This window comes from Bombina bombina, chromosome 5 (genome assembly GCF_027579735.1).
Source record: "Bombina bombina isolate aBomBom1 chromosome 5, aBomBom1.pri, whole genome shotgun sequence".
NCBI lineage: Eukaryota > Metazoa > Chordata > Amphibia > Anura > Bombinatoridae > Bombina > Bombina bombina.
Window position 1 is genome coordinate 1,050,602,051 of NC_069503.1, and position 12,761 is coordinate 1,050,614,811.

General features: G+C 39.7%; 1 protein-coding gene across 1 annotated transcript in view; it reads left to right on the forward strand.

The window, feature by feature from the left end:
• The first annotated feature begins 438 nt into the window (after positions 1-438).
• The window catches only part of MAL2 (mal, T cell differentiation protein 2), a 60,077-nt gene continuing 47,754 nt past the window's right edge, over positions 439-12,761 (forward strand). Inside the window, exon 1 of the mRNA XM_053715314.1 lies at positions 439-613. Coding sequence (XP_053571289.1) covers positions 485-613 — 129 coding nt within the window. The 5' untranslated portion in view covers positions 439-484. The remainder of the gene's footprint in view (positions 614-12,761) is intronic.

The following is a 12,761-nucleotide window of genomic DNA, read 5'->3' on the forward strand; positions in this document are numbered from 1 at the left end:
TATATATATTTATTTATATTTATATATATATATATATATATATATATATATATATTTATAAACTGTGTATATATATTTATATATATATATATATATACTGTATATATATATGTGTGTGTATATATACTGTATGTATATGTATATATATATATATATATATATATATATATTCATACAGTTATATATGGGTGTATATATATATATATATTTATTTATTTATCATAGGGTCCCTATCTCTTGTGGCTTTATTAATAACATTCATATGTGTTTCTGCCTTTGGTCTGCCATTCTCTTTGTTTCTGATCATTTTCAGCACTGTATTTATTCATGTTGTCCCTGGTAATACATTCCTCCCTCCTTTTGCTTCTACCTGCCTGTTGTACACAGCTTTGCAGGGTTGGGCAGGGCTGTCCCTGCTGCCAGGTCACCTGACACTCAGGTATCACAGGTTGTTGTATGCAGCTGACACACACATAAAGCAGGAATGGCTGAAACAGGAGCCCCTCCGGTGCCTAGCCCAGCTGCCCTCTCCTACCCTGCAGCCTCGGTCAACCTACCCACTGGAATAGAGGTGCTCAGGACATATTCAGGAGCCTTCATCTGCCTGGAAATTGTAAGTGCCTGAGGGACCTGCAGGTTATAGAAGAGAATCTGCTTAACACAAAGCAGATCATTGTATGACAGATTCAGTTCAAAGGTCAGCTACAATAGCAGGTTAGGTGATTTGTAGCTCAGCTCCACAGCATGTTCTTAATGAATCTGTAATCATCTGCATTTACACTTCATTTGTTAATGATTTTACTAGATTCTCTATATTCAGATTTGTTTTCTTGTTACATTTAATGTGTATGATATATTCTGCAGTATATAACTTGCAGTACTTGTGGCTAACACTTCATTCTACTATATATACAGGTAGATAACATTCTTAATACAATATATGTAGTGAAGGAGAATAGCTTGCACAGGTTCTGTTTATGTATAAGCATGGAATGCAAAGGTTTTAATGCAACTTATGGAGTGTACTCCTTGTTTAGTACATTACAAGGAATCAACCTGTTTGTGTTTTAATGTGTTTATTCTGCAAGAACAAATGCAATGAGTATAAAACAAAAGTATGTGTGCTTTATGTTTTGCTGTGATATGACAAACATTATTTTGTGTATTCTGCAATGGCTGTACCAATTAATTTAAAAACTGCCGCACCCTTTGTGTGCCATACTCTACAGTACATAATATAATTCCAATGTAGTATCAGTCACTGGGCTTAAATAGGCATATGGCTAGCAAAGCTATTGGATAAGAACATAGCTGTAAAAAGCTGACTAGAAAATATCACCTGAACATCTCTATGTAAAAAAAGAAGATATTAAATGACCCAAGTATTCACACCCAACTGTAAAGAGGCTTTAAGCAGCCAATCAGAATGCTAGTCCCAGGACTTACAAAGGAGTATGCATCCAGCATGTTCAGGCACATTCATGTTATTTTCCTTTTCAGTTTAACAAATGTTACTATGAAATCTCATGAGATGGACACCAAAGCAAAACAATAGCAAATCAGCACTTTTTTACATAGAGATACTCAGGTGATATTTTCATGTCATCTTATTACAGTTATGCTGCATCACTTTCAATTGATTTCGCATATGGGTATTTTGTCCCTTTAACTCCTTAAAATGGTTTAATGTGTAGTTAAAGTTGAACTCCTGAGCCACATTCATTCTGCTCTAAATGATGATGAAGCCAGTGATTGGAATATACGTATCATGCTACTGATTGGCTTACCAGCTGTGTCCTTATTTTGAGAAGGATAGGGTCAAATCTTTGACTTTTGTTTGAGTTAAGCATATACAAAAGAAAACAAATGTTTAAAAATTAAATTTTCTAATAAAATACAGCATTTTATTTTTAATCTAAAATGTTCCTTTAAAAACGTGCATCATGTCCTTATTCTGCAAACAAACTTTTAATAATTCAGTAGTAATATTTGATTTAACATTACTAAATAATAATCATTTCTTATCTGAAGATTCTGGTTATAAAGAGTAAAAAATAGTTTTTTTTTGTTTTTTATCCCAGTGGAGTTAAATTGCATGATAACAATGAAGTGTAGAACCACACCTGACAATTAATGTCACTCATTTCCACAAGGTGTAACTGAGGTAGAAACGTCAAGTAATTTACATTTTCAGTGGTTTAATAATATAATTAAAGGGATAAAGACGTTAAATTTTTTTTTTTTTAAGTTTTGCATGACTGGATCGTCTCACTAGTGTGTTGTTTTTATTATGTATTCTCAAAACACCAGGAAGTCACCAGACCAACCAGTTTAGTAAAAACTATGTGTAATGTTGATGTAGAGCCAAAAAAATGCTTTAATAAAGTAGGCAGGGCAGTGAGTAGACTCAGTTTGTCTGCTGAACCTTGGAGCTGAATGATTGTCAGGATTATCTCAAGGGCTGCAGCCAGTTTCATAAACAAAAGCTGTTCCTTGTTATCACTTGTTTCTCCTCACAAGTATTTTGGCGTTGCTATAGCAAAGAAAGAGACATTCCAATATTAGAAACATCAAGTCAAATTTACTCAGCTTAGGGAAATTCAAGGGACGGTCTACTGGAAAATTGGTTATAGTTTAAAAAGAGATAATGGGGGATGTTTATCAAAGGTATGTCGGACCTGATCCGACAGTGCAGATCAGGTCCGACATATCTCGCTGAATGCGGAGCGCAATACGCTCTCCGTATTCAGCATTGCACCAGCAGCTCTTGTGAGCTGCTGGTGCAACGCCGCCCCTGCAGACTTGCGGCCAATTGGCCACCAGCAGGGAGGGTGTCAATTAACACAATCGTACTCGATCGGGTTGAATTCCGGCGATCTCTGTCCGCCTGCTAAGAGCAGGCGGACAGCGTTATGGAGCAGCGGTCTTTAGACCACTGCTTCATAACCGCTGTTTCTGGCGAGTCTGAAGTCTGAAAACACGAGCCCTCAAGCTCCATTCAGAGCTTGATAAATATGCCCCAATGCCTTTATTACCCATTCCCCAGTTTGGCATAACCAACACTGTTATTTTAATATACTTTTTTTTCCCTTTGTGATTACCTTGTATCTAAGTCTCCACAGACTGCCCCTTAGCTCAGTGCTTTTTACAAACTTGCATTTTAGCCAATTAGTAATAATCTTTATCATTCTCCATGGGAGTGAGCACAATGTTATCCATAAGACACACATGAACTAGCACTGTCTGGCTATTGTGCAAGATTTTAAAAGCTAATAAATAGCAGAGAAAAGGGGAAGCCTACAGGGGCTTAGAAACAGGCAACCTTAGAGGTTATAAAGTATATTAATATAACAAAGCTGGTTATGCAAAGCTGGGGAATGGTAGTAAAAGTGTTATTATCTTTTTAAACAATAAAAAAATAAAGTAGACTGTTTCTTAATTAGTTAACTTCAAAAAGCAAAGGAGTTTTTTTTGCATATTTCTTCTTAGAAGTAAATGAAAGCACATTACATATTAATATTTAAGAAATTACATCAATTAAGTCATAAACACAAACATTCTTTGTGACCAAAGTCTATATTTTATAGCTTATTGGTTAACAGCCTATGGTAAATGTGGAATGCCTAAAATAGCATAGGGGTTACGCTTCTGCTTTATGGATTTGTAGCTTGCAGACGTGCTGCAGGGCTAGAGGTATGATCTGATGTGGGCATGTGGCTGATATATGAGTTAGATGTGGGCATGTGGCTGATACAGTCACTGCAGTGCCAGGCGTCAGATGTGGCTGATATATGAGTTAGATGTGGGCATGTGGCTGAAACAGGCACTGCAGTGCCAGGCGTCAGATGTGGCTGATATATGAGTTAGATGTGGGCATGTGGCTGATACAGGCACTGCAGTGCCAGGCGTTAGATGTGGGCATGTGGCTGATACAGGAACTGCAGTGCAGGAGTCAGATGTGGCTGATACATGAGTTAGATGTGGGCATGTGGCTGATACAGGCACTGCAGTGCCAGGCATCAGATGTGGCTGATACATGAGTTAGATGTGGGCATGTGGTTGATACAGGAACTGCAGTGCCAGGCATCAGATGTGGCTGATACATGAGTTAGATGTGGACATGTGGCTGAATGAGGTGCTGCAATGCCAGTAGTCTGATGTGAGCATGTAACTGACAGAGGGGCTGCAGGGTTAGTAGTCTGATGTTAACATGTAACTGACAGAGGGGCTGCAGGGTAAGGAGTCTGATGTGAGCATGTAACTGACAGACGGGCTGCAGGGCTAGGAGTCTGATGTGAACATGCAACTGACAGAGGGGCTACAGGGTTAGGATTCTGATGTGAGCATGTAACTGACAGAGGGGCTGCAGGGCTAGGAGTCTGATGTGAGCATGTAACTGACAGAGGGGCTGCATGGCTAGGATTCTGATGTGAGCATGTAACTGACAGGGGGCTGCAGGGCTAGGAGTCTGATGTGAACATGTAACTGACAGAGGGGCTGCAGGGTTAGGATTCTGATGTGAGCATGTAACTGACAGAGGGGCTGCAGGGCTAGGAGTCTGATGTGAGCATGTAACTGACAGAGGGGCTGCATGGCTAGGATTCTGATGTGAGCATGTAACTGACAGGGGGCTGCAGGGTTAGGATTCTGATGTGAGCATGTAACTGACAGAGGGGCTGCAGGGCTAGGAGTCTGATGTGAACATGTAACTGACAGAGGGGCTGCAGGGTTAATGGGACAGTCAACACCAGAATTGTTGTTGTTTTAAAAGATAGATAATCCCTTAATTACCAATTCCCCAGTTTTGCATAACCAACACAGTTATAATTATACACGTTTTACCTCTGTAATTACCTTGTATCTAAGCCTCAGCAGACTGCCCCCTTATTTCAGTTCTCTTGACAGACTTGCATTTTAGCCAATCAGAGCTGTCTCCATGGTAAATTAATGTGCATGAGCTCAATGATATCTATATGAAACACGTGAACTAATGCCCTCTAGTGGTGAAAAACTATCAAAATGCATTTAGATTAGAGGCGGCCTTCAAGGTCTAAGAAATTAGCATATGAACCTCGTAGGTTTAGCTTTCAACTAAGAATACCAAGAGAACAAAGCAAAATTGGTGATAAAAGTAAATTGGAAAGTTTTTTTAAATTGCATGCCCTATTTGAAACATGAAAGTTTTTTTTGGACTTGACTGTCCCTTTAAGAGTCTGATGTGAACTGTCACACACAGAGTTTTAAACCTGGGCATGTGGCTGATATAGGAACTGCAGTGCCAGGAGTCAGATGTGGGCATGTGGCTGACAGAAGGACTTCAATGCCAGGAGTCTGATGTGAGCATATAACTGACAGAGGGGCTGCAGGGTTAGGAGTCTGATGATTGTCAACATGTAACTGACAGAGGGACTGCAGGAGAGAATGACAATGGGCTGGCTAAGGCAGCAGCTTGCTTTGAAAGTCACAGTGGCAATTGGCAAAATGATTATTAATAATAATAATAATAATAATAATAAATACACTACAATATAATTTTAATACATATATTAAAAAAAAATAAAAAAAATTGTTTGTTGTGGTGGGCGGGGTCAAAGTACCACGCAGCCTACTGGGCATGTAACTGACAAAGGGGCTGCATGTTCAGGAGTTTGTTGTGAACATGTAACTGACAGAGGGGTTGCAGGGTTAGAAGTCTGATGTGAGCATGTAACTGACAGAGGGGCTGCAGGGTTAGAAGTCTGATGTGAGCATGCAACTGATAGAGGTACTGCAGGGTTAAGAGTCTGATGTGAGCAAGCAACTGACAGAGGGGCTGCAGAGTTAGGAGTTTGTTGTGAACATATAACTGACAGAGGGGCTGCAGGGTTAGGAGTCTGTTGTGAACATGTAACTGACAGAGGAACTGCAGGGTTAGGAGTTTGATGTGAGCATATAGCTAACAGAGGGACTGAAGGGTTAAGAGACTGATGTGAGTATGTAACTGAGAGAGGGGCTGCAGGGTTAGGAGTCTGTTGTGAACATGTAACTGACAGAGGGGCTTCAGGGTTAGGAGTCTGTTGTGAACATGTAACTGACAGAGGGACTGCAGGGTTAAGAGACTGATGTGAGCATATAACTGACAGAGGGGTTGCAGGGTTAGGAGTCTGATGTCAACATGTAACTACTATACTCCTACTTTATAAATTGTTATTAATTTGTTTTATTGTAACATATTACTTTGGCAACACATGTAATAATGTCATGCTAATAAAGTATTCTTGACTTGACTTGACAGAGGGGCTGCAGGGTTAGGAGTCTGTAAGTTACATGTTGATATCAGACTGCAAACCCTGCAGCCCCTCTGTCAGTTACATGTTGACATCAGAGGGGCTACAGGGTTAGGAGTCTGATGTCAACATGTAACTGACAGAGGGGCTGCAGGGTTAGGAGTCTGATGTCAACATGTAACTGACAGAGGGACTGCAGGAGAGAATGACAATGGGCTGGCTAAGGCAGCAGCTTGCTTTGAAAGTCACAGTGGCAATTGGCAAAATGATTAATAATAATAATAATAAATACACTACAATATAATTTTAATACATATATTAAAAAAAATATTTTCAGTATTAAAAAAAAATAAAAAAAATTGTTCGTTGTGGTGGGTGGGGTCAAAGTACCACGCAGCCTACTGGGCATGTAACTGACAAAGGGGCTGCAGGTTCAGGAGTTTGTTGTGAACATGTAACTGACAGAGGGGTTGCAGGGTTAGAAGTCTGATGGGAGCATGTAACTGACAGAGGGGCTGTAGGGTTAGGAGTCTGATATGAGTATGTAACTGACAGAGGTACTGCAGGTTTAGGAGTCTGATGTGAGCATGCAACTGACAGAGGTACTGCAGGGTTAAGAGTCTGATGTGAGCATGCAACTGACAGAGGGGCTGCAGAGTTAGGAGTTTGTTGTGAACATATAACTGACAGAGGGGCTGCAGGGTTAGGAGTCTGTTGTGAACATGTAACTGACAGAGGAACTGCAGGGTTAGGATTTTGATGTGAGCATATAACTAACAGAGGGACTGAAGGGTTAAGAGACTGATGTGAGTATGTAGCTGAGAGAGGGGCTGCAGAGTTAGGAGTCTGATGTGAGTATGTAACTAACAGAGGAACTGCAGGCTTAAGAGACTGATGTGAGTATGTAACTGACAGAGGGACTGCAGGGTTAGGAGTCTGTTGTGAACATGTAACTGACAGAGGGACTGCAGGGTTAAGAGACTGATGTGAGCATATAACTGACAGAGGGACTGCAGGGTTAAGAGACTGATGTGAGCATGTAACTGACAGAGGAACTGCAGGTTTAAGAGACTGATGTGAACTGTCACATGTAGAGTTTTACACCTGGGCTTGTGGCTGATACAGGAACTGCAGTGATTCAAATGAAAGGGTGGGTGACAGCATAAGAAACAGGAACTGCAGTGCCAGGAGGCAGATGTGGGCATAAACTGAAAGAAGGGCTGCAGGGTTAGGAGTCTGATGTGAGCATGTAACTGACAGAGGGACTACATGATTGGGAGTCTGATGTGAACATGTAACTGACAGAGGGGCTGCAGGATCAGGAATCTGTTGTAAACATGTAACAGAGAGGGGCTGCAGGGTTAGGAGTCTGGTGTGAGCATGTAAGTGACAGAAGGAATGCAGGGTTAGGAGTCTGATATGAACATGTATCTAACAGAGAGGTTGCAGGGTTAGGAGTTTGATGTGAGTATGTAACTGACAGAGGGTCTGTAGGGTTAGGAGTCTGATGTGAACTGCATTGCGCATGTAACTGACAGAGAGGCTGCAGGGTTAGGAGTATGATATGAACATGTAACTGACAGAGGGATTGTAGGGCTGGGAGTCTGATGTGAACATGTACTAACAGAGGGGCTGCAGGGTTAGGAGTATGATGTGAGCATGCAACTAACAGAGGGGCTGCAGGGTTAGGAGTTTGCTGTGAACATATAACTATCAGAGGGGCTGCAGGGTTAGGAGTATGATGTGAGCATGTAACTAATAGAGGGGCTGCGGCGTTAAGAGTCTGATGTGAGCATGTAACTAACAGAGGGGCTGCAGGGTTAGGAGTCTGATGTGAACATGTAACTGACAGAGGTACTGCAGGGTTAGGAGTCTAATGTGAAATGCAGTGAGCATGTAACTGACAGAGAGGCTGCAGGGTTAGGAGTATGATGTGAGCATGTAACTAACAGAGGAGCTGCAGGGTTAGGAGTATGATGTGAGCATGTAACTGACAGAGGGGCTGCAGGGTCAGGGGTCTGTTGTGAGCATGTAACTAACAGAGGGGCTGCAGGGTTAGGAGTCTGATGTAAGCATGTAACTAACAGAGGGCCTGCAGGGTTAGGAGTATGATGTGAGCATGTAACTGATAGAGGGACTGCAAGGTTAGGAGTCTGATGTGAACTGCAGTGAGTATGTAACTGACAGAGGTACTGCAGGGTAAGGAGTCTGATGTGAGCATGTAACTGACAGAGGGACTGCAGGGTTAGGAGACTGATGCGAACTGTCACATGCAGAGTTTTTCACCCACAACATAGTAGCTTCTATAGACTACACACAGATGAATCCAATCTGTCATGTGGGAGATCGGCGTACATGCCGTCATGAGCGATAGTGATTGCTACATATAAGCAACATTTTTGTCTTGAGAAAGGCCCACATGGGACCGAAACGTTGACAATTATTTGATTACTATATTATTATTATTATATATTCACTTGGAAATAAAATTACACTGTCTTGTTTGAAGAAATCCTGTGAGTGCCCTCCTTCCACAAAAAAGTTTATATATTTATATGTGTGTATATGTGTATATATATATATATATATATATATATATATATATATATATAACATTTTCTCACTGGATAAGTATATCTTTCTACAACATATTAAGTTGCAGTAGTGCAAAGTGTGAAAAGTCTGGTAATTTGATCTAATTTAGCAATGTGAACACTGTATAATAATATTACAAGTATTGAAACCCTTAGGGGCATTCTCTCTTTTTTAAGTCTTAAGGTTATATAGTTCTTAAAATGGTGGAGTAAAGTGACAGCTTGTACAATTATATGGTTTATATAATAATATAATATATAATAGAAAATGTATCTACAGACATATAAATACATACATATACAAACATTTATAGAAGTGCATTGGAGCCGTTTGCAGTCACGTAGCCGAAAAAAGAAAATCAGATTTTTGCAATATTCATATTTAATTAAGTATTTAACTATGTATTTACTGTAAATATTTCACATTCACATACATATTCCTATATATCTGCATATATATATATTTACCTATATATAATCATATTTATATATAGATATAGATATATATTTTACCAAAATACTTTCAGATATATATATAGAAATATGTATTTATGAATAAATACAACATATTCTGCTATGTGAAAAACATTGGAATGTGAAATATTCATATTTCATATCGGGTTAATGCACTTGAGTAAACATGATCGGGTTTGCCTGTGAGTAAGAGTGAAGTTCGGCTTTATGTGCGTCAGGTTAGCGCTTGTGCACAAACTTTTTCAACTTGTAATATGAGTGCAACCCGCTCACTTCTAGCGGAGTTAACTCGCTTGCGGGAGTGCTAGATATTAATCTAGCCCAATGTAAGGCATGTCACAGAATTCCAAAGACACCAGTCCTGTTCAGTCTCTGCTCTGCAGTTAACGTGAGTGATCCAGTTTCAGTCTCTGCAGAGGCAATGTTGATGACTGAAGGCAGTCTCATGCAGTTTGATAATCAGCTGTAGTATCTGCAGACCCTGGTGTCCCTTATGTTATAATAAAACAATAATGAATTCAAAGTAAAATACTCTTCTTTTATTCTAAAGCAAGTATCTGGGCAGATAAGTAACTGGTAATTTCTATAGCAAGCATATTAAAGTGAAGTCTATTCTCTTTCTCATCAGTGGTCACATTGTGTTTGGATTTTCTTTATTGCATTTTTTTCTCCCCTTTTATTACTTTAAGCTGAATGCATAATGGGTTAAGCATTTGCAACTGCTATATTGATCACTTTCCTCCTATTGATATTGTTAACTCACTCAAGATTTGCCCTTCATTTTCTCACAATGGTGCTCTGCACTGCCAATAATGGATTCTGATGCCACTTGTATATGGGCATGATGGGTAAAGTGGTCATGTTTATCAATGTTTTGTGTTAAACGCCCTTTTTAACAAATTATTCATTCATTTAGAAAACCTAGTTTTCCTTTTTGGTAAGCTTTTTATCTAAAATCAAGAAGAAAGGCTCAGGAAATTAATTTCCTTAACAATAAAGTGGCCGCAACTTATCTCATCTTCAGTTCTCATGAAGCCTAAGTGACAAGGCTTAAAATAGTGCCAAGTTCCAAATCTCACTGTACAGAACAAGGTTTGTCTTAAGAGTCACAGAAATTTGAGTAAGAAATAAAAACAAGCATTTTAAGAGTGCAATTGCCAAACACCATTTCTAGATATTGAAGTCTTGATTTCCGGTTTCTTGCATTTCCCTCAGACATTGTTAGCTGTGCGAGATATCAAATGTGTAAATCTCTGTCCTGCCCACTGCTCAGGGACTATCCAATAATACTGAATATAAATTTAATGCATCTAAACCATATATTGTCTGTGACCATTTCAGAGTGTATTGCACGTGTGCAGCATAATAGAAACATTCCACGTTGCTTGGAATTCTGTCAAACATGTCGAAAAGGCCAGTTTTGCGCTTCATCAACACCCTTTGTGTGTTGACTTCGATGTGTCCATTTTGTTGCCGAAATAAAGTGCAAAACCAATGATTAGGAGGATTGTGATAGCCGAATACATTGCTGTCAATGCCTCATATGGACTATTTTCACAATGTCTGTTCGGATTCGATCTTAGCTTTTCCTAATACGCAAATGGTGTTATCACTTGGATTGTGATCATTGAAAAGTTAAAAAACATGGTTTGGGAGCTGAAAAAATATCAGTTAACATAACAGTTACAGTCCACTCCAGTGCAGCAATGCACTACTGGGAGCTAGCTGAACACATCTGGTAAGACAATTACAAGCGACAACTGTGTGTCAGATCAAATAGGGAATTCACTGCATGTTTAGGTGATTCCTGACTTTCTTATCCTCAAATATATCAGCTGAACAATTATTAATATGTAAGTGATTCTATTCTTTTATTATTAATTTCATAGTATATTTTTATTTAAGTTTACAAATTTAAGTATAGGCAGTATATTGAGTTTACAAGATATACACAAAGTGTTACACACACATATCAAATTAGTCCTTCTGTATAAGGTGACAGATCATGAACCCTCACTTGCTCCACTGTCTGATGGCAGTAGGGCATCACTCAGGAAAAGAAAGTATAAACCAATATAGCATACAAACTATTAGACTATCTGAAGAACTAACTCATAAATACCATGATATTTTAAAGACAATACCTGTCCAGGCCCGGACTGAGCATAGAGCATACAGGACATTTGCCAGGGCCAGTTGCAAGCCAGTGACTGCAGCCTTTGCTCCGTCTCATTCTCCAACATTATTATTTGTGGATGATGCAGGGCCAGCCCTGCCTCTCACTGCCTTGCTGTGTCCCTCCTTGCTCAGCTGCCTAATATTTTGAGTGACTTTGAATGCACAGGCTAATGAGCAATAAGCAGTTATTCTTTATTTAAATGTGAACTTCAATAGCTTCTGTTTTTTATTACATTCCACTTTTGTATACAATTTAATTATAACCAATTTACAAAATACAGCGACAGAAGAGTGTTACAAACTTAAGATGTTTTTTGGGGTTTTATTTGTACAGCAAGCTAGTACATTATACTAATTAGTTTTGAGGTATAGGAGTGGGCTACTCTTCCGTAAAATGCCCCAGCCTATTTTTTATTACAGTCCGGCCCTCCACATGTCCATTCTTTACAATGCCACTACATGTGCACACATTGTTAACAGTATACTGTAGATCAGGGGTGTCAAACTGGTGGCCCGCGGACCTCATGCGGCCCTCGACCTAATTTTGCGGGGCCCACGCCACCTCCATGGAAAATAATAATTATAATATGCTTATTACTTAAAGACCAAGTGTGCTTACTGTTACTGTTAGGGATGTTAACCCTCAGAGGCCTATTTGTCAAAGGTCTGTCTGACCGGATCAGGTCCGACAGACCTCGCTGAATGCGGAGAGCCATACGCTCTCCGTATTCAGCATTGCACCAGCAGATTCACGGCCAATCGGCTGCCAGCAGGGGGTGTCAATCAACCCGATCGTACTCGATCGGGTTGAATTGTGGCGATTCCTGTCCGTCTGCTCAGAGCAGGGTTATGGAGCAGCGGTCTTTTGACCGCTGCTTCATAACTGGTGTTTCTGGCGAGTCTAAAGACTCGCCAGATACACGGGCCCTCAAGCTCCATTTGGAGCTTAATAAATGGGCCTCGTAGTCTTTAACGAGTAACATTATTATTAAAAAGAAAAGGGCAAACATAGATAAGTGCATAATGATTTTTTGGACACATGCAGCACTTCTTTATGTGTGTTCATTACTATAGCAGCACTGATTTCACGCATCATTTCCGTCAATTCCGTTCCATGATTTTTCTCTTTAACTAAAATCACATACTTTTTATTTGATAACTATATATTTTATATGTATTTATTTTATATTATATACAACAGGTATAGGTCTATCACTATATAAACAGTGGGTCGCACTACCGACAGCAT